Genomic DNA, 22198 nt, shown 5'->3' on the forward strand with positions numbered 1-22198 from the left:
TGAAATTATATGACGTTAAAATAGTTTACCACTAGATCTGTGTTTGCGTGCGCAACATTGTAGGCTACCAATATTAATGCAAGGGTATAACATACATTTAAAATAGCAAGATGAAACAAAGAACAAAGCACACGCATACAGCCGACATTCTTATATGGCCTTACTATCTCTTCAGCCACCTGAGAGAGTTTGTATGCATCGTGCGACAGCAGAAGGAACACGAGCATCTGGACGGCCACGAATGCCAAATGCCATCAACCAGTCCTAACTGCGCGAACACGCAACACATTAAAGGTAGGCTATTGGCTGAAATGTCCAAGAAACAGTGTCATTTCCAACAAATATTATTTTTTAAAATTTATTTAAGGAGCAAAGAATAATTACCTATATGGCGTCGACCTAGATTTTAAGTGTGTGCTAAATCAACTCTTATGAGTGGCCTACGTATGGTCCCTGTTGGACTCATACTCTAAGAGTTGAATTAACACAGGTGATTTTACTGTGTAGCCTAAAACTCATGGAGTAGGCATTACATAAACTATGTTCGAGTTAAATTAATAGTGCACATCTTACTGTGAGGAAATACTTTCCGTAATCACTGGTTACGTGTAGCCTGGACGATGTCTGCGCAGATTCCTGCCCTCGGCTGTAATTGAAGGGTTATAAATAGCTCTTTGGCTGTGCAACGGCCATACATTACTGCACCTGCAGATTTGGCATAGTGTCTGCACCGGACCCATGGCGGCCATGAGTGAGCTAATAAGGCTACCTCGTGACAACAAGCCGGCTGTGCCTACCCTTTCGAAAAAGGAAAATTCGAGAATTTAAACATCTGTCTTGCAACGGTCCTGCAAAGCGTTCTACAGCACTTACGAATTTCGTCGGACAGGGGTGGGGTTTGAAGGGGTGCTGCGCAAAATGTTGCCTACAACAAGGCTATAGGTGGAAAAATAGTTATGGATAGTTAAATACATGCAAAAAAAAGAAAGAAAAAGCTATACAAAGAAAAGTGACTTCGAAATTGATACATTATTTAGGAGAGCTTTTTGAACAACCAATTTCCCTTTGAACAGCGGAGACATAAGCACAACTGGGCACCTAAAAGTAACCCTAGCACTCAAGGCCAAGTGCGGAGACGTAGTTATTAGTAGCCTACTTGTTACGAGTGCTGTTGTATCCTGTAAGATCCTGTTTACGGTCCCGTTAAACCTCCTTGATTTTATATGCCTTACAGCCTATACACACATTAAAACCGAAAGATTCGACGATAACCCAAATTTGTGAGACATCTGATGTCAGTAGGCACGGTATTTGTTCTTTCATTTAACTTATTTTGTTGTTATATTGTTGGAGTCCAAGTTTGCTTGTGCTATGCAACGAAATTCTAAGTGATTGTATTGGGCGACATCTCGTGGAGAAAATTATTTAGAAGCGAAATTTTGGCATCACAGCAAATGTGGAAGCGACCGACCTATTTGGAATAACCGAGTATGGATCAAACATTACAGCATTGTGCAAAATGGTATCAATGAACCACACCTGTGCACCTGCATCGGTATCGGTAAACCAACGCAACTGCATGCATGCATTCCTCGTAGAGATATCACAAAGTAATCTGGTCACAGTCAAGGAAGATGATGTGACCAATGATCAGCCAATGATGCCTGCTGGCTGGTTCATGACTGTGATCATTTGAGTAAGTCAGTCTGTGAGCTAATGGAGTACTTTCTATTCTATTCTCTTTCCTTGTCTTCTAGTTACTGATTTGTGGGGAACTGGTCTCCATGACACTGTCCTGTTGTCAGTTGTGAGTAATTGACAAATGCAGGCTCTTTAGCTGTAGTCTCTTTGCGTTCTTCCTCCCAGGCTGGAATATTCTCTGCCCTTGTGCCCTGCTGGTGGAACTACCTTCCCCACTCAGGAAGCCAGAATCACTGTCTGTTTTCTCTGAACACCATGCAATTAAATTTAATTGTACAGAATTCTATTTTAAATGCATCCTCTGCCAGTCTCCGCATCTTGAAGTGTCAGCTAAATGTCTACATAATAAATTATAAATTGTCTCATGTAGAGATGTGTGCAGTTATATTTAAATCTTTCTGTTTTAAAAAAGGCTTCAAAACCTCTTTGATGAGACGCAAGGAGGCACAGTCTGGCTAACCGCTAACGCTCACAGGATCTCTATCCAAATTCACCCATCCATAGAGAGTGTGTTTCCTGTGCGACAGCGCTGAAATTAGGAAAAGGCTTTCTTGAGGATACAAAGCTTCCCTTTAAATCCCATTTATTGCTGTATTTCTATGTATTTTTACATCAATATATTCTAGTGTGGGCTCCTGACTGGTTTATTCTGTGTGAAAGTTCTGGTGCCGAATTCAGATTTAGCCAGCCAGTCCTAGCTGTGTCTGTCAGCATGGCAGCACATAATTGGTCGTGGTGTTGTTTGGAGATGGAGGGGTTCGAGCTGCTGTTTCACAGTGCAACAGCGTCCCGCTGTGGCCAGTCAGGCACCTTCAGCCTGCCTGCACATGTTAGGAGGAAGCATCCCTCTCCTACCGAGCGTGTGTGAGCTGGTGGACAGCAGAGTGAACACGAGCAGCAGTTGGACATCGGGTGTCTTTTGCTAGATGTCAGGCGTCACGTCTGACTGATGTGCGACACGTCGAGCCTCTTCAGATCGACTGTGGTTGAATGAATGTGAGCAAAGAACCAGGGGCCAGACAGCGGGGGTTCCAGGGCAGGGCGGGGCCAGTTTCTGATTGGCCGCCTGAAGCGAAACGCTGTCGGGGGCGGGGATGGAGAGCGGTGGGGGTGTGGTGGGCTGGGGAGGTCAGGGTCATTAAACACTGACAGAAAAGGTGTGCAGGAGACTTAGGGTATGTTTCTGCATCACACACATCTCCAGCCCAGTAACGCCGTTCCAGTTCCAGCAGGCGGTTGCCGACACACTTCCTCTTTCTTTCTCAGGCAGGTGCAGAGACTTGCGCACCACTGCTGCAAATATGGGCAGCACCTGCTCCCCCTGTCTGCTTCCTTCCTCTGCTGCCGTACTCTCCACCTCCGTGGCTGGATAACCCTTAGCCCCCTCCTGTTGCCTTTGCCCTTCCATCTGGATGAAGCCTTTTATAGGCAGCGACCAACTTGGTGACAATACGGACAAGATGAGGAAGAGTCAGTTCTATGGCAATTCAGTCAAATTTCATGCATTCACATATTATGGAAATATACTTGGGAAACATTTATGGACACATTCTTTCATTTTGTGAATTTCATTTCAATTCAGTTCCCTAACCTGACTGGACAGAAATGGAACTGATCCTTGAACCCCTGATATACTGTTTACCAGAATGCAGCATTCCAGTTAGAAAAGTAACTGCCAGGTAGGTAGTCACGGTAACCATACTTACTGCTCATGGCCAACATGCCAGAGGGCTGGATTCTGACCTGAAGCTTTCCAGGCTGCAGTGTGGTTGTGGAGCTCTCTCTGTGCTGTGTGTGTGTGTGTGTGTGTGTGTGTGAGGAGCGCAGGCCTGCAGGTTTATGGGAAACCCACGTAATTGTGCCTTTTAAAAGGGCGGAAAAAACTTTAGCCACTCCTTTCACACGGGCACACAGGATCAGCACGTGACGTAGGTTAGCAGGAGTGAACCGGTCACCCCTGCAATGTTTTGGTGCTCTTGAATACGCCCTAGTGTTTTCCCAGACTGCCGAGGGTTGGTGACGGGGGTGGGGGGGCGAACGGGCCGCGTGGGTATAGGGTTGGAAGGGTGGTTGGGGGGGTAGTGTGGAATTTGTGATGTCGCCGCAATGTTTGCCCTGTTGAGCCAGGTCGAGGGGAGGGGGTGTACAATCCTGAATGGACAGGGCTGGGGGGGGGGCTGGATTTGGACTGCAGCTGGATCACAATTCAGGACAGAAGCCAAGAGCACAGAACCTCACCCCTCTGTCCACCTGGAAAAAAAGTAGAGGCCAGTGATGGGAGTGACTGCTGGTCTGGCGGGGCCTAGTGCACCATTTTAGTTTTTGATTGAAAGTGCTTCAAAACTGCTGATAGCATGGGGGTGGATCCACACGACGCATTTGCAGCTAAACTAGCGCAGATGTTAGCATTGAAATGCATGAGATTTTTGGAGCTGGGCGTGCGAGCGTGAGCGTGGTTCTAATGCGCTCGTCTCATGCCCGACACTCGAGGCCTGTGTTGCCAGGGGATACGGAGGCTTCGTTAACCTCGTGTGGTTACCACGTGGACAAAGCTAATCAAGACTTCGAAAATGGAAGAGGACTTCACATACCCACAACTGAACTGTGATTGGCTCCAACGAGCTGCACATCACTGACAGAATATGAAATAGCTCCACCCATTGCTCCCTCCTCATCAGCCAACAGCTGTCATAAGAATGTAAGGAAATGAGGACAAGTAATGATGAGAACGGATCATTCAGCCAATCGATTTGGCAGATTCTTAGTTGGGGGCTTTTGAGCTTCATGACTGTGCTAGGTGCTTAATGCAGGCCTATAAGGTGGCTGATGTGCTCCCTCAAATTTTTTTAAAAGAGGACATTAACACTGAAAGAATGTTTAAAAATAAGTTTAATTAAACAAAATAGAAGTCTTAAATATACAAATTACAATTTTTACAAAATGAAAACGTTCCAGTTATCTGTTCAGTACCTAATACACACCTCAAAAAATGAAGTAAACCCTCAAAAACTTTCTCTCCACAAAAAGTGAAGTACAAAAAACACATATGTACATGTGTATATACACAGGCATACAAACACACACACACACAAACACACACACACGCACTTCCATACTGTTCAACGTACGATGTTCAAGCCAGGTAAATACATATATTCAGATACATTTTCATATACAGTTGAATCACTGAACAGGTGGAGAAGAACCCCGCTATGCTTACACACCTTCTCTCCCCCATTCACATGTCCAAGTTACCAGGGCCAATTAGGAAACTGATGTACAGCAGGGAACTAAAGTGCAAGCAAAAGGGCTCATTCCAATCGCTTATTTTCACTCCTTGCATCCTTTTCTCACTCCTTAGCTCCGCCCAACGGAGTATGCAAGGAAAGGACATGGGGACGGAGGAATCGAGGAAAGATGTATTCGGCAAATGGAAGGTCCTTCCTCTTTCAAGCGTCAGTTTGAAGCCGCGTCATTTAGAGATGTGGACAGGTGGATCCGCAGGTCGGTCGTTTGTGTATCAGGCATGCTGGAAATACTTCCGCCAGAAACATTTCTGCAGTGAGGATGCACTCGTGTGTCCTCACTGAAGTATCCTCCGGAGGCCTCCTAGCTCCTTGCTTCTCCAAGGAGCAGTTAATGGATTGGAATGTCCTCGAAGATGGCGGACCTAGATCGATTTCCGGGTCGGTTGACGGAGACAAGGGCGAATATAATAAGCGACTGGAATGAGCCCAGAGTTTTGCATTCCAGCTGGAATGGAGGCCCGCTGAAGTACAGCGGGACACAGCAGGTAAACTGATGAGGGCCCCCTGCTGGTTCGGAGGGGACACTGCACTGTGTGGTTCAGGGGGTCAGCCTAGGGCTTGCTGTTCGGGGACTTGCACTGTGTGGTTCAGGGGCGCTAGGATTGCTTGGTGGGTGGAGGGATTGGATATGGACCCACCCCTACCAGAGTCGATCAAACAACCAACCGCAACCCCGCAGCCACAGCCCCTCCCGCCCCAGGAGGTGCGGCCATGGGGAGGAGTGGCGAGCTCAGCGCTGGAAGGTGTGGATGTCGCTGTGCGGGCTGGCAGACGGCGGCCGGCGGGCATCCCCGTGGCAGCGTTCGCCGCGGCGACGGCTGCAGCTGCAGCGCTGGATCCACATGACGCCGCGGGTGAAGCTGTCGCCGGCGGGGCAGTGGAAGCGGAGGCGCACGGTGCGCGACTGCGACGGCCAGCAGCACCGCCCGTCCGCGCAGGACCCGCACGAGCGCGGCCGGTACCGCCGGGCCGTGGAGCAGCCCGCGAAGTGGATCCGCACCCGCCTCTCCGGCCGCACCGTCCGCTGACACTTCTTCCCTTTCTGAGGGGGGGGGGGGGAGAGAGACAGAGAAGAGCGATAGAAAGAAGTTAGGACTTACAACAGATACTCAGCTCCTGTGTTCCTGTTCCATCCTCTCAGCTACTTTGCTTCTTCACTACGGAAGATTCCGGTTGGTAACAGTGCTATAGTGCAGGTTATATTGCAGAATGTCCATTGCCACAGTATTTTAGTCAGTCAGAGAATTTTGGAATGGAATGTTTCAGCTTCAACAGAAGAGGACCAAAACTTTTAATGTTTGGAACATTGTGAGCTTTGAGAGCAACTGGTGGCGTCTGTAGAATCTGTGATTGCAACATTGCTCGCGGTCGGGATTCCGGAACATTCTGCCATCTTACCTTGAGGGGCGGGGCCAGGGCGAGGTCACACTGCCGGATCTGGCACAGCCGCGTCTCCCTGACCAGCCGGCAGTCTGCGTTGCTATTGGTGACCCGGCTGGACACACCCATCCCGCAGGTGGCAGAGCACGGGGTCCAGTCGGTGGTCTGCGGGAAGCACTTGGATGTGACCAGACCATGTGACTCAGAGAGAGACATCCAATCTGTGGAACAAACACAGGGACAGCTGTGAGAGACCGATACAAGTGCAGGTAGAAGGTGAGGTGAGAGGTGTGTGGATGTGTGTAGAAGGTAAGGTGAGGTTTGTGAAGTTTGAAACATTTTTGCCCTCATGAATTGTCTTTTTATTCCATAGTATAGTACTTTGAATACTGCTTGTTTCCTTGTGTGACTGGTGAGTTATGGGGTCAATTGCAGCTTGCTTAACAGGAGTTTAAACCTGTGGTTTAAAGCTGAAAGCCACAGAACTGCATTACAACTGTAACAGCTATTCAAATCTGTGACATTAGGCTTAGCCGATCCAGCTGTAATGCAGGCCCGTGGTCCAGGGGTTCCCCGTGTGGGGAGCGCGGGTGACCCGTACCTCGCGGGATGGCGGTGCTGGCCCTGTGGGGGGCGAAGGCCAGGAGCAGCTCGTTCCCGGCGGGGTCGGGGTGTCGGTTGGGGCGGGGAGGGGGCATGTCCTCGCTGATGTGGTTGGGGTCGTCGCAGAGCCACTGCTCGCAGCAGCCCCCGGGGGGGCGGGCCAGGCGGGGGCTGGCGCAGCGCCAGTTGGGCAGGGGCACCCGGTAGGGGCAGAGGGGCATGCAGCCCACCACCCCATCCATGCAGCTGCACTGGTGCTGGCAGCTGGGCTGGAAGTCCTCCCCGTGCTGGTACATGCGCCCGTTCAGCTCGCAGGGACGGCCCTGGTCTTCAGCTGCAGGGGGCGACAGAGAGCAGCCCTGTCAGCACCGTGCAATCTTAGCTTTCAAACCACTTCATTAAATTTGCTTTACTTTGTTACTGGAACATCAGGACAAAAAACACTGCTGTTAGACTAGATTTCCTAGATGAACAAGATGGCCAGCTTTATATTCTTTACTGAAAGTTCTGTCTGTATTTAATGCATCCTGTGAATTTTCTTGAAATGGCACAACTATGGATATTTTGCTTTTGAGAATCCATCCATCCATTCTCTATACCCGTTTATTCCTGGTCAGGGTTTACAGGGGATCCTGGAGCCTATACACCCTGGACAGTTCACCAAACCATTGCAGGGCACACACACCATTCTCTCACACACTCATACCTAGGGGCAATTTAGACTCCTCAATTAACCTAACCTGCATGTCTTTGGACTGTGGGAGGAAACTGGAGTACCCAGAGGAAACCCACGCAGACACGAGAGAACATGCAAACTCTACACTAAAAGGCCCCGGCTGGGATTAGAACCTTCTCATGAGTGTGCCTCTTTAATAAATATTCAAGAACTGCAATGTACTTAGCACCAGAAACTCCAACAAGGGTAAGTAAGGTAGAGAAGGTCTAAAGGAATACAGGAGCTGACCATCTGGTAGTGATAGAGAACCTACTGTGTTGTTCACACACAGCTTAGATCAGAGATACTCAAATCTGGCCCTGGATGTCAGTAGTGCTGTTTCATTATCATTCTTCAATTGGGGAATGATAGATCTGGGATCTTGAGACATCTGGCCAATCAGTGACCTTAATCAGTCAAGTCACAGTCAGATACAAAAGAACACAGCAGTACGCCTGGTATTGAGAATCAGACTTGAATATCTACGGCCTTTGTGAGGGTGATGGCTTTCACCTCGACACAGCCCGCGTGCAGGGTCTCCTCCGGCCCCTAGGTGGCAGCGCAGGCCCTTGATGTGGTCACACGGCAGCGTCAGGCTGCAGTCCTGGTTATACTGGCTGGCGCACACCTTGCAGCAGCCACAGTCGTCTGTCACCGCGCTGACCCCCAGCGGGCAGGAGGGAGGGGAGGCTGGGCAGGAGCACACGAGTGGGCAACCAGCCTCCACCTGGGAAACAGGAAGCAGGAAGTGGGGGGAGGGCAACAGGAAGTAAAAACAATAATAATTAGTTATTTATACTACTACTACTACTATAATAATAATAATAATAATAATAATAATAATGATAATGTTTTATTTATAAAGCACTTTTCATACAAGATCTCTGAGCAGGGCATGTGCCTGAAGCAAGCCCAAGAGACAAAAGCAGACACAAGACCTAAGAACATGGAGGTACATGATAGCCATGTGAAAGCCTGTGTAAGTATATGATAGCCATGTTGCTGTACACACACATCTCCAAATCATGACATCATAGAGTGGCGGACAGGGAGGAGCTGGATGTAGCCCATCTCCCATGACAACAAGGGCTTTACACAATATATATACACAGATAAACAGACAAACCGATAAAATCCCCATATATAAACAAATATAAGTCCATTGCTCAAGAGTCATTTTCATATTCTCTGCTCATCATATAGATTTTATGCAATTGAAAACTTTCTTCAAAATTTAAAAATGTGCGTGAAAACGTTATTGCAACCCTATGTTAAGTGCCTGATATGGTACGAACTGAAAGGTTGGCTGAACTGCCGTTAAAAAGCAAAAATAAACAAGCTGCTGCATAAGGCTCCCCATGTTCACACAGCCATCACTGTGCTAGAAGATCTGCAACTTGGACAGAAAAGTTTTCTTTTTCTTTTTTTTTCCAAGTGAAGTTCTCACAGGGCGCAAAGAGCTGTATTGATCTGAGGTGAACATAGCTGGGTAAAAGAGACCCTTGTCTGCATGGCCAAACATCAGGCTGCTCATAATATAATGAATAACAGCATGTGTGTATAGGAGACCATGCCAGTAGCACATACAGACAGCGACATACATCATTTTATTATTATTATTATTATTATTATTATTATTATTTATTTCTTATCCAGAGCAACTTACACAGCTTGCTCTATTTTGCATTCTAACCATTTATACAATTAGATATGTACTGAAGCAGTTCAGGCAAAGCACCTTGTTCACTGTATCCTCTGGGATGCAATGGCAGTGCCTCACCTGGGAATCAAAACCGCAACCTCTGACTTACGAGCCCAGCGCTTCAACATTACACTGCGCTGTCACTCTACAGCGACGGGTCCAAGGACAAAAGCATCAAAGAGTGGCAATGCCAGTGCCTAAAGATTCAACCCTGCAACCACCTGGTCGTAAGCCCAGTTCCTACAACCCACCACTGAGCTGTTCCAACATGCTGAGAGGGTGACGCGTGCGCGCGGGGACGCAATTTCAGCCACACAGTTTCGGGGAAACAATAAGGAGATCTGCAGTTCAGACAGACAGACATGCAGACAGACAGACAGACAGGAGAAAGAGAGACACGTGTGCATCACCAGGTCCTTAAAAACTCACCGTCAGAGCAGCGCAGCAGAGGACAACCAGAAAACAAGCAGAAAACATGACCCCTATGCTGTGTCCCCCTCAGCGAGAGAGAAAAAGACTCCAAACACCACCAACAGCGACCCTGCCGTGGCTAAGAGAGCTAGCTGGCGGATGATGATGGCTGAAGGACTAGCTGGCAGCTGAAGTCCCGAATCTCGTTTTTCTGTCAATCCAAAAGAGGAGTCCGTCCGTTCCGCCGTGCGTCTGTCTGTCTGTCTGCAGCCGGTGCGTTGGTCCGTGGAGGAGTACGGCAGTGTGGGGTTCTCTCTCTCTCTTTCTCTGCTCTCTCCTGAGGAGCTGACTGTGGTTTGGCTTCATTGAGAAATCCCCCCTCCGGCACCCTGTCTTATAGGGGCTGTCAGACAACCCCCCTCTGACATCACCGCCCCTCTCAGACGGAAGGGGGAGGGGGTATGCACAGAGAGACTGATGGGGGCTGGGGAAAGTAAGACAGACTTTTTTTTTTTTTGGGGGGGGGGGGAGCTGTCAAAAAGGAGAGGGTGAGAAGGAATGGAAATAAATCCAACCAAGAGGGAACTTCTTTACAATTTTACATCTAAAACTGTTAACTTCGATCATCCAGAAGGATGTTTATGCCATGTTTTGTGGCAACTGATCATTTAAATTAATAGTTGAACTGAAAAAATGATGTGATGCCATGATGTGGGAATTTTATTTTTTATTTATAAAGTGTCTTTCTAACCTCAAGATTGTCATACAAAAACATCAGAAACACAAAATAAAGACAAATCAGATCAACAATGTTAGTGTTATTTCTTTGGTGCCTACTGTTTTAAGAACTTGTGAAACACTTGCTTATTTGGTTTCCAATGATCTGTGGCAATTGGGAGCCACTATATCCCGGATGATTCTGTATGTATGAAATACAGCTCAAAAAATTCACTTTGCAAAAAGTAATGCAAACAAATAGAAACATGTAATTAAAAAAAAAAAAAAACTCCTCTGCAATGTGTTTATTACAACTGGGGACACGTCATAATAATGTGATAATGTATGCAGCTATCATTTGATGGTAGTTATTTTGAAATATGGCTTATAAAACTTCTAATTGCCCAACATTTGACATTTGCCATTTGCCATGATACACGATCTGTAGTATTCTGTTCTGACTGGTTATGTCAGTTGTTATGTCATGTTTACGATGGCATCACGGAGGCTATATGATGCATATTTCCAGTTAAAGGGTTGCCAAATTTTGTGTTTGCCTGGGAGCAGCAACAGGAAGTGCTGTACATCGCGTGACCGTCTGGAGTGACTTGCCAAAAAAGTTCCATGATTAAGTATCCCATTCCCAAGTCGCACGGTGAACCCAGGTGTGGTTAACTACAGCCAAACTGAGGCCGATTCAGTGGGCAGAACATTCTGTTACGCGCAGAACATTCCGTCTCGTGAGCGGGAAGGTCAATGAACAGCGTTTTGCAACAATTCTTGGGATATGTTTCACGAGCGATGTTTCGCGGGAGCTGGAATGTTCAAGCTCCGCTGGGCTGGTTGGCAAGGTAACAATGCACGCTGCACACGACCGTCCGCAACCGGCTGCCATATCTGCAGAAGACCGGCAACCGGATGCTTAGGTGACATTTTGGTGCTCTTACAGGTGCCCAAGGTGTGGTCGTGGTGAGGGTGTACGCAGGTAGTCCAGGAGTGGGAGGGTGTGTAGGCTCGAGTTGCCAGGTAAAACACCCTGGCAGAACTTTTATAAAATTATTCCTGTGTGATGAAGGCTTTAGGGGGTTCATAGTAGGAATAGAAGTATATCTTATGGGAAAAGGGAAGTGTAATTATGTGTGTGTGTGTGCGTGTGCGTGTGTACTATGGGGACACTTCTGCTCCATTTCATTGTGTTTGTTGTGCATGTGTTTGTATGTAAATGTGTTTGTTAAAGAAAGGGGGGGGGGGGGGGGTTGGGGGGTGACAGCACTGACTGCCATTTTGTGGCTTGCCTCCCAGAGGCCACTGAAGAAAAGCGAGGTTTCCCCTCACCCAAATCATGTTTGCCTTCATGATTACTAAGCAAGTAATGGAAGCACCTCTAAAAAAAGACAGTACTTTTAAGGCAGCTGGAACAAAGATGAAAAGGTTTACATGAATAACTGAAATCTCAGAGTTCTGGGATTAACCACAACATTGCTATAAACCCCAGTATCCTGACATTCCTTCCATTCATGCCTGAGCGAGATTTAAAAAAAAAAAAAACACACAAAATGTTCCCACTGCCATCACACTTGTGTTAAAAAGCCAGCGCGAGCACAGAAAGCAGGTACGTGCGGTTTTGGGTGCACCGTGCTGTGAAACGCAGGAAGTGCAATTTACTGCGTATCATTCCAGATGGAGGCTTCTCTGAGCTGCACCCCTCCCCCTAGCCCCCCGCCACCGCAGCCGACCGCCTGTCAATCACGCCGGGCCCGGAACATTGCACGCACACGGCACATATCTGCGCCCCTGCGCCATCACGCCTTCGTAACGCGTCCGGCGAGCGCCGACACAGAGCCCCCTCTGTCCCGGCCTGCGCCGCTCCGCTTCAGCACAGGTTCGGAAAAAGAGGCGACGACAGAATTCCAGAGAGGGCTTTCTCGTGCGTGTTTCTTTTCTTTTTTTCCCCCCAGAGCGAGCGGGGTGGATCCGAGAGCTTTATATAAGAAAGAGCGGCGGCACGGGGAACTCCGTGACCTCCGCAGGCCTCTCTGTTACCAACCGGCCTTTTGGCAAAACCAACAAGTCTACGAAATTCATGTTTTGTGTTTTTAGAGCGAAGGCAACACAGACAAACGTGCACACTGACACCCACAAGGGGATTTACATTCCCACATAGACACACGTAAAGGAACACTCCTGTACATACACCTGCTCACATACACGCACGCAAACGCGCACACACACACGCACACCAGGGTACTAATGTAATGACACCAGAATGATGTGGAGTTTTACACAACCACTACAAATAAAAACAGCTCCTCCCTCTGCGCACAAAAGGAACACTGGAGACAGAGCGCACTGCTGGAGAAGGATGGTACCGTTCCTGTAGGGAGGATGTGGGGTTAGTGTTCAGCTCTGAAAGGGAAGCCAAGTGCCCCTCCATCCCATGCTCAACCCCCCGTGGCACGCTAATGGAGGTGGATTGGTGGGAGGGGCTGTCTGGGCAGACACGCTGCTGGACCTCTGCCAGCCATTGTCAGCCATCCAGACAACCGTTTCCGGGGCAACAGCCGGTATTGGGGGGCAGGGTCAGGGAGGTCAGATGCTGCTATAGACTTCAGCCTACCCCCAACGATTCTAGCAGCACCCTGAGCAGGTTTACACCCCCAACGATTCTAGCTGCACCCAGAGCAGGTTTATACCCCTAAGAATCCCAGCTGCACCCCAAACGAGGCCCGTTTCACGTATGTGGCTTACTCAGTCCTGATTACTTTGTTGCCATTTTGGGATAAACTCAGGATCTTCGGTTTCACAAAGTGAGTTCACAATTTAGCCAGACTGGTTACCGGGGCAACAGAGTCTTAAGCACAAACCTACAAAACTCCAGGGAACGTGTTTTCAGGGACCGACAAGATCCTTAAACCTGTTTACGATTATCTCCATTTATTTGTGAGGGAATTATTCATTCATTGCCTCCAGCAATTAATAGAAGTGCACACTGCCAACTCAGATCGAAGTGATGCAGACACTGTATTGAGCTCCACTTCCTCACACCTGCTCCATTTTTGTACGCTGTTTGTGACACTGAAAATATAGGCCTGATAATAAACTTCTTTTGTTTCATGCATAAAATGCAATGCAGAATTCTTCCTGTCTGAGGAAAAGGAGACAAAATATTCTTTCTCCAGTGTTACCATAATTTTGTAATGAACAACATCAAAAAAAATAAAATAAAATAACAACACGGGTTACATTATGAGAGTTCCAAAAATATTTATTTTGTCTTGTGATCGCACAAAGGCCAGCGCCACCCCCCTTTATGTCCGTATAAGGAGTGTGATCCTGTTTTCGGCGTGTGATTCATCTCCCCTTTATAGCAGAGCAGGTGCGCGCAGTTATCTGAGACGAGTCCATCCCAGATTAACTAATCAAATCGTAACTCACGTTCGTGAAACGGAGTAAGCCCGGCGTAAAAACTGTAATCAAGGAGATGATTTGATGAGATGTACGTCAAATGATCCTGGATTGCTTAAGCGACGTACGTGAAACAGGGCCCAGGTTTACTGGGTCCTCTCGAGACAGGACAGCCACAGATCCTACACAGACCCGCCAGATACTCAACTCCAGCATTCCTTCCATTCTTTAGCTTGGAGAACACAGACAGAGAAACAGGAAGAGTTTTGCTGAATGTACCATATACCGCCCAGTGTCATCCTTGACCATCTGTAACCGCTTGAAGCAAAGCAGTGACTCTTAATGGAAACTTTGTTCAGTCTATAAAGAGATTAATATATTTTTTTTTAAAACCAGGAACTGTTGTGAGCCCTGTCACAGGATACGGTGGAGAAAAATAAGGTCTAGGAGACTCCAGTACAATGCTTCCATTTACATGCAACATAAACCAAAAAAAACCCCATTCCTGTTCCATTCAATGACTGTAAGAAATGAACCAGCTCTGGAGGTGTGCTGGGTCAGATTCCCCCCGTATCAGATCTGAGTGTTAGCATTCCGAGCATCCATCTTCCACTATCTGTTGCCCTCAATCTGCTGACATGTAGCACCCCGTAGCAGTCACGCGTGACTCATGGCAAAATGGTCCTGCTGCAGGGTGTGTTGGGATTTTCCTTATATTTTAAATTCAGCAGACAACTGCCAATTGCTAAATTAAATTTAATCGCTAAAATGAGTTCTGAGGCATGAGGAAAAACAGCAAACCCTGCTCTCGGGGACCAGGGTCGCCAACTGCTGAATTAGAGCCTGTTGGTTTTAGAGGGATGGAGGGATCGAGAGATGAAGGGATGGAGAAAGAGGGGGGTAAGGAGACGGGGTACTCTTCTGACACCCCCCTACCCCAGTGTAGGATGGAATTTGTGCATTTTTGTTAGTAGCTTGGACTAGGGGGGAAAAAAACAACATTCCTGTGGTGGAAGTCTCCCCCTTATTGGAAAAAGGACTTCCCACACATACTAAAATTAACTCCTGAAACATGTATTTTCATTTTTGTCTGACACAGACAAGCTTTGTGTCAGGATGTTTCTGTGACATTTTGCAGGCAAACGTTGATGTGGAAAATGTCTTGCATCCAATACGAGTCAGATTTGAGTGATCTCAGGAGTCATGTCCTGCCGGCAGATACCAAAGATGCCGTTGGAAACATTCTTTCAGGAATCCTAGGACTCCGTTTTAAATAGCTTGCAGAGATCTCAATGATTGCAATGATTCATCTCCTCTTACTGATAAACCTAGCTGGCAGGCAAGGTGAGTGTGTGTGTGTGTGTGCGCATGTGTGTACATATGTTTGCATTTTCCTGTGTGCAGAATCTATTTTTTCACGCGAAAGACTCCGTATGAGTGTGTTTATATATGAATCTGTTCAGGCATGTGACTGGCTCTCCTTGTGTGAATGTGTGTATATGTGCGTCTCTGTGGGGGTCTGTTTTGACATGTGACCAGTTCTCTGCGTGCCTATATGTGTGCGGTTATATGCGCGAGTGCATTTGTGCGTGTGTGTCTGTGTGTGTGTGTCTGTGTTTGCTGAGGGGCCTGTTGCTACTCTTGACGGTACACAAGGCCTCATGTATTCTGAAATATTTAGTTGGACGGGGTCATGCACATCAGCCTTCCCCCAAATGCAGACTTGTTTGTTTTACCCAGAGGAGCTCAAACCACCTTTAGTGCTTTTCATAGAGGCCGTGTTTTCAGTGAGCCCCCAGAGCAAATAACACATCCAGAGTACAGCTCCACAACTTCACGTCTTAGAGATCCAGGCCATGAAGAAACGGCTTTACTCCTGAATCTGTATTTTGACATATAAAATTGTGACAGTGATGTTATTTTTTAAAATTATTATTATTATTTAGTGAATTTATTTCACTGGTGGTACAACTGCGAGTGAAGCGCTATCGGAACAAAACAAGTATGCCTAAGGCTGTATGTTTATTTGGGCACCAAATTCAGCCACTATGTTCATAGTATAACAATATGACACAATGCGTTTATACAATTTTATAACAACACTAATAATAATAATAATAATATCAACAACAACAACAACAACAATAATAATAATTAATATTGGGGTACCTACCGATCATGCAGTTATAAGGAATCTCGTGTATAAATGTATGTGTCGACTGGTTGAGTAAAAGGATGCCATAACTGAGGTGTTGACAGCTGTGCTCCATTCCAGTCAAATGTGCTGACACTGGCCTAGGAGCCTTAGTGCAGACCTTTTAGATGGGCCACAAATGAGGACTTTGTCATTTATTGCAATCTGTCTGTCATGGTTGGATTTATTTTTCATTTTTCCTGCTATGGATCTCTTTGTAGACTAGTCTGAAATAAAAAAAGGTGAATGAAAAAAAAAGCATATTATTAATATTAGTGTCATACTTATGAACAGTATGATGAATGTTACCATGATGTTGATGATGATGATGATGATATTATTATCATCATCATTTGCATGCTAAGATGGCCGAAGTAAAGCAGAGTCCCTAAAGCATGAATTGAGTCCACAGCCAGAAGAACTACTAGATTTCTTTTTTTTTTTTTTGGATGTTTCAGGGTTTTCATGGCTGCCTCCAGGGCAGCTTATATAACTGTAATTGAGTCCTGCACACAGTAGGCCACTGGTGGAAAGCACGTGTGACTCACAAATATAAACAAACAAAACTATGAATACTTCAGCATACCTCCACGGGCATACTGCAAACTAGGGCAAGGTTGAGACGAACTAGGGAACCAATGAGACACTGTGTGTGTGTGTGTGTGTGTGTATGTATGTGTGTATGTAAATGTCGCCTATATGTGTACATAGCCATATTGCAATTAGTGTGAATTTATGTGAGTTAATCATGCCAGTTCCCATTTTGTGAAATTCGTTTTTTACATTTTTGGAGTCCATAAAATGAAATGAATAAAATAAGTTGTCTAAATGCATACTTAAGCAAATAACAATAGTTGCAACCAAAACGTCTCATAAAATGTATCATAATACTACACAAAAAGTTAGTGAAAATAGTGAAAATACATCTAGATCTCCCTGGTATTAGAGTTTTTATTTCAATAAAAATTTTGAGTTCACTCTCCCTCTGTTCACTGCATCTGTTTGTGTTTTGTAATCCATCTCTGACTATGAGTGAATTCAAGTCTATATTCTAATGCAAGTCTGCAAGTCTACAAGTCTACATTCTAATGCAAGTCTACATTCTAACGCAAGTCTACATTCTAATGCAAGTCTACATTCTAACGCAAGACTACATTCTAATGCAAGTCTACATTCTAATTCAAGTCTACATTCTAACGCAAGTCTGCAAAGTCTACAATGTAACGCAGGTCTACATTCTAATGAGCTACACAGCAGGTTGAGTTCATCCTGTGAGATTCCAATCCAACATTTGATTCACATTTTGCAAGGCTAACTGATGCGTCTTACACGCAGCCTGGTGGCATGGTTCTCTGATAGGAGCTATGAAATCCTGACCCCGATAATGTAGCAAAAACACAGAAAAACAGCAAGCGTGTGCCTGTCAGGCGCTCAACTCAGATGGTGAGCTCTGTGATACAACCGACCGACCACGTCACCATCGAAACGCAAGGCCAGGAAGCCCCACTGAAACATGTGATGCATAAGTCCTCTTTTCCAACATTAAAGAAAGGCACTCATTTGATTAAAAAATGGAAAATGCTCTGAGGTTTGCCTAAGTGCTCTATAAAATACCATATGAGGACATGGGGGGAAAAAAAAGATCAAACCTGCTTTTTTCCACCATACCGATGCTCCCCATTCTATCTCATCTGGTTTCTAAATCACGTATTCACATTACCTTAATTAAAACAAAACAAAAAAATCATCAAATGGAACAGAGATGGAGATTGTGGTGAGGCAAACATGCACCGTCAGAAAACATGCACCATCAATCACAATACTTCATTCTCTGTATCGCAGTGGTACGACTGGCTCAGAGAGAACTCTACAGGATCATGGTGTTGATGATTTATTAGTTCAGCAATGGGACGTGTGTATCCTAGTATTGAACAAATTATATCTATATTCTTGGCCCATTACATTTGTTGTTTTGGAGTAGTCTAACCAGCCCCTACCCCATCACCTCCCCCCCCCCCCACCCTGCAAAGACAAAAAAAAAAAAAAAGAATCATGTAGCATATCTGCACCCAGTTATACTACTAAACCCAGCGTTGTACTCCATCTCATTGAGAATACAGCTTGCATAGAAATTCCCTGGGCAAACAAGTACTTGTTTGCTAAATTGGGCAGGGGGGCTTGAACTAAAAATAAACTGCCGCCATTGATCTTTGGCAGCTGGACCCATAGGGAGCTGGCGTAAAGATCTGCTTTTAAATTTACTGCTAGCGTCCTTCTTCGTAGCCATTGCTCCGTTGTTTACGTAAAAGTGTGGGTGGCCCCAAATTACAGATGGGTGGGGATATTAAATCAGCAGGTAAAAGATGATTGGTCGACTCAAGCAAAGTCCGTTTTCTGTCGAAAACCTGCTGTTCAGATTTGCCTATTTCAAGAGAGAAATTACTAAAATCTCCGCTACACCTAACACCTCTCAGCAAACAAATTCACAGATCTCACAATGTTACACAACGGCAACTGTCTACAGCCCATTTAAACATTGAAATGCATGAATTTTATTATATTTCGGTTGCAAGGCTATTGGCCCCCCACCATTTTGTGGATTGGCACTTCAGCAGCCTGTGAGCTACAACTGAGCCGAGGCAGTTGAGATGAGGATCAGCTGTTGAAAGAATGCAATGTGGTTGGTGAATGATCCGTGATGCAATTTTGCTAAATGCTGGTGGACTGACAGCTGGCACCAACAATAGGTGCTAGACTATTGGGTGTTATGATGGTAAATGGTAAATGGACTGCATTTATATAGCGCTTTTATCCAAAGCGCTTTACAATTGATGCCTCTCATTCGCCAGAGCAGTTGGATGGTCTTGCTCAGGGACACTGACACGCCCAGGGCGGGATCAAACCGCAACCTCCGATGCAGACAATCGTCTTACCTGAGCTATGTCGCCCCCATGATCACTCGGGACAAAAACACGGACATCCCCAGCATTGCATTTAGGGAAATCGATACTTCTAATCTGTGCTTTCAATCTGAACTGGTTCATAATCGGAGCACGCTCTGCTGTGGTAACCAAACGTTTAGCCTTTAAATGTTAGCTGAACAATACCTGCAAAATATCCATCTAGGTCTGTTTACTGGCTGCTCTTCACAACAAGAGATTAACCTGACCGGCTAAAGGCCAAGGCCCCCAGCTAAGAGAACTATTTTCACTCTTAATGCTTCTCCAGGGGTGAAGTCATCGTCTGCAACAGACATTCGCATGCTAACTCAGGTCTCTGACCTCTGCGACAGCAAGTTGCCTCAGACCTGGGTGTGTAAAATAAACTGACTAAGCTTAGGAAATAAATATGAGAACCTACAGTCGTGCGTCAGACAAATGACACTATTTCCCTCTGGCTGGGCATCTGGCGCCCTCGCTGATTGGGTTATTTATGCGAGAAGACGCTGGAAGATATATACCATCGGTCATAGGCGTAGGTCGCACAGTGAAGTGAATGCCACATGCCAACATTTTATGGAGGTTAAACAAACGGCACCGCTCCAGGACAAAAAAACGTAAACACCCCGCTCCAGTGGCTTTAGAGCCGCCGAGTCGCTCGTAAATCATCCAATCAGCACCCGCGCCTGCAGAAACAGCGGGAGGCGCCCGCGTCACGGACATCAGAGAGGTGATGAATACAATTCTGAAAAACATAACTAGACACGACACCAGGGGCCCTCGGCCTGATGTTTGGCTTACAACACACCCACCACCCCTCCAACCCCCCACTCTAGCTCTGGGAGCTCCAGAAAATTCTGTCACACGCCGTCACCCTCCTACACAGTCCTTGTTGAAAAGTGGTAAAAAATTTAATAAAAAAACACACAATGTGCCCCCCCCCCCCCAAACAAAGCCATTGGGGAGCAGTAGGGATTGCGACCATGCATGTTAGTCAGTTTAGCAGTGAGGTGAGGGCACCCCCCCAGGGCTACCCCGGCTGCCTTTTAGTGGGGTGTTCAGTTCTGGCGCTGCCTTTCCCCTGGAGTCAACATTGCCGCCAACGCTAATGGCGTCTTAACTGTGTCCTCGTCACGCACGGCAGGCCGGGGGAACCGGAGCTGCTAGAAGCAATTGTGCCGATGCCCAGCGGACCCCAGGGTTCTGGCCACCCAAAGTTGTGAAAAAAAATGCTTAGTGATGTCATTAACCGCCCTCAGCCACCTCGCTGGCGTCCTCCTAAATCTCGCCCTGTCACACTCGCCCCTCGGGAGCGTGGAATGTGTAAGCACAGGAAGGAGCGTTTTGATGAGGCCTTGTTCCTGGCACAGCCAATTGGATCAGGCTTGCTGTTGGTGGCTTAGTTCAGGCAAAAATCAGCCAAAGCTGTGTCCCCTCGTACCGCAAGTTAGCACAGCGTGGCCCACGAGGCTCGGCTCATGAAACCGCTTCACGGGCGTCCCACCAAGCGAGCCCACTTCACGCTGGGATAGCTGTACAGGCTGTCGTAATGCTAACGTGCGAATCTGAGCTAACATTCAAAATTTGAAAATATAATACCACGGTTAACGTTTTGACCACTTTGGTCTTTATCAGAAGGTTCTGACGGAGATTGATGCGTTTGAAACGCTAACCGTTTTCATGGCTAAATAAACAGTATTAAAAGTTCTTTGGAGTATCAAGTGAGTGTCCAAGTCTTTTCTTTTCCGATCCTAAAACGTTCTTGTGAAACAGCACCGCGCACAAGTTGTTTTGGATCCTGATCAGTAGTGTCTGAGCACCGCAGACAAACTATGTTTAATTTAAACTGGAGATGGAGGTCACAATGACAGTTCATTATGCAAACACAGAATCTTATAGCCAATATTTTTTTTTTTAAAAAGGTATTACTTTGCACATTAGTGATTCTGTTTGAAGAATTCTGTTAAATTTTCCTCTTTGGCTTTCGGCCCCATAGAGCCTATGGCACGAGGGCCTCACCCATTAAATGGCCCCTGCCTTCTGCAGGTCTGGAGAATGCCTCAAACTGATGACCCAGGGGCCAGCGTCGAAAACAGAGCGTTTATTCAGAGGCATCACAAATTTTGACAATGTCCAGACTTGCATCCTGCATAGTGTCAGCATACCTCCCACTGGTGATGGGATAATAAGCCGTAGGTATGCATATTTTAATACGCCATCTACTGTATTTACACACATGCAAGATCATCAAATAAACAGTTTGTGAATGTTTACCCACAGCAACATCAATGCACAGGCACGCACGCACGTACACACACACCCACAGTAGTCTCCACTCAATGTACATGCACACCAGTCTGTGACTCAAAGAAATTTTTGATTTACCTAATTTTCCCACAGAGAACATTGCTGACAGCAGCTCAGTTTTACGTAAGCATGCTTAAACCTACGTGTGAAATATTTTTCATGGAACGGTGATAATTTGGGTTCCTTATATTGCGTCTTCTTATTTTTCCCTCCCCGAATGCAATTTTTTTTTGGGGGAGGGGTGAAAATCTTGTTTCAATTCCTCAGAAACCCAGACAATTCTTCATGCTAGCAGACAGACACAGTGTTATTCATGAATTGAATTTTTCGCAGAGCCAGTCATAATGCAGTCATTTCGGGCCGTAACCATCCCCGGGTCATACAGTTCAGGTTCCTTTTCTGCGATTTAGTCACCGCTCTGCGGTCCAGCAGTTCAGCTGCGCAGTCACCGCGCGGACGAGCACTGTATGCTTCAGCTGCGCCGCAGGGCTCAGACTGAGGAGAGGAGACGTTCCTGCGCGATGAGGCTAGTACGGTAAACACGGTTACAGGCATTTCCATACAAACCAAAACCCCCTGAATGGGGGCTACTGAGGCGGAGCGGCGGCTAAATTTGGGCCGTACGTTCCATTAGCACTTTCAGAGTCAGCGTCAGAGACAAGCGGTGTTTGTCGGACCCGGCGAGAAAAAAACAAGTCTGTCATCATTGGTAACTTTTGCTTTCCATGTGGACAAACCACCATTGTACTGTAAATGAATAATTATATAAATTAATGAGAAAACATAAACGTTAGTTAATGAAAAGCTGCAGTCTTT

At 46.4% G+C, this 22198-nt stretch overlaps 1 protein-coding gene across 1 annotated transcript; it reads right to left on the reverse strand.

Annotated features, from left to right (window-relative positions):
- Positions 1 to 5648: 5648 nt before the first annotated feature.
- On the reverse strand, positions 5649 to 10327 carry ccn1l1 (cellular communication network factor 1, like 1). The gene is made up of 5 exons (XM_064308713.1): positions 9839 to 10327; positions 8221 to 8434; positions 6991 to 7326; positions 6408 to 6610; positions 5649 to 6051 (listed from the first exon to the last, which is right to left on the reverse strand). The coding sequence occupies exons 1-5, from the start codon at positions 9884 to 9886 to the stop codon at positions 5740 to 5742; spliced, it is 1113 nt and encodes a 370-aa protein (XP_064164783.1). The 5' UTR covers positions 9887 to 10327; the 3' UTR covers positions 5649 to 5739.
- Positions 10328 to 22198: the final 11871 nt, after the last annotated feature.

This window comes from Anguilla rostrata, chromosome 14 (genome assembly GCF_018555375.3).
Source record: "Anguilla rostrata isolate EN2019 chromosome 14, ASM1855537v3, whole genome shotgun sequence".
NCBI lineage: Eukaryota > Metazoa > Chordata > Actinopteri > Anguilliformes > Anguillidae > Anguilla > Anguilla rostrata.

Excerpts from the sequence above, each read along its gene's own strand:
- ccn1l1 (XM_064308713.1), bottom strand. The coding sequence starts at position 9,886 with ATGTTTTCTGCTTGTTTTCTGGTTGTCCTCTGCTGCGCTGCTCTGACG. Across the intron at positions 6,611-6,990 it reads CAGCACCGCCATCCCGCGAG|ATTGGATGTCTCTCTCTGAG; the intron begins GTACGGGTCACC and ends TTTGTTCCACAG. Across the intron at positions 6,052-6,407 it reads CCCTGGCCCCGCCCCTCAAG|AAAGGGAAGAAGTGTCAGCG; the intron begins GTAAGATGGCAG and ends CCCCCCCCTCAG.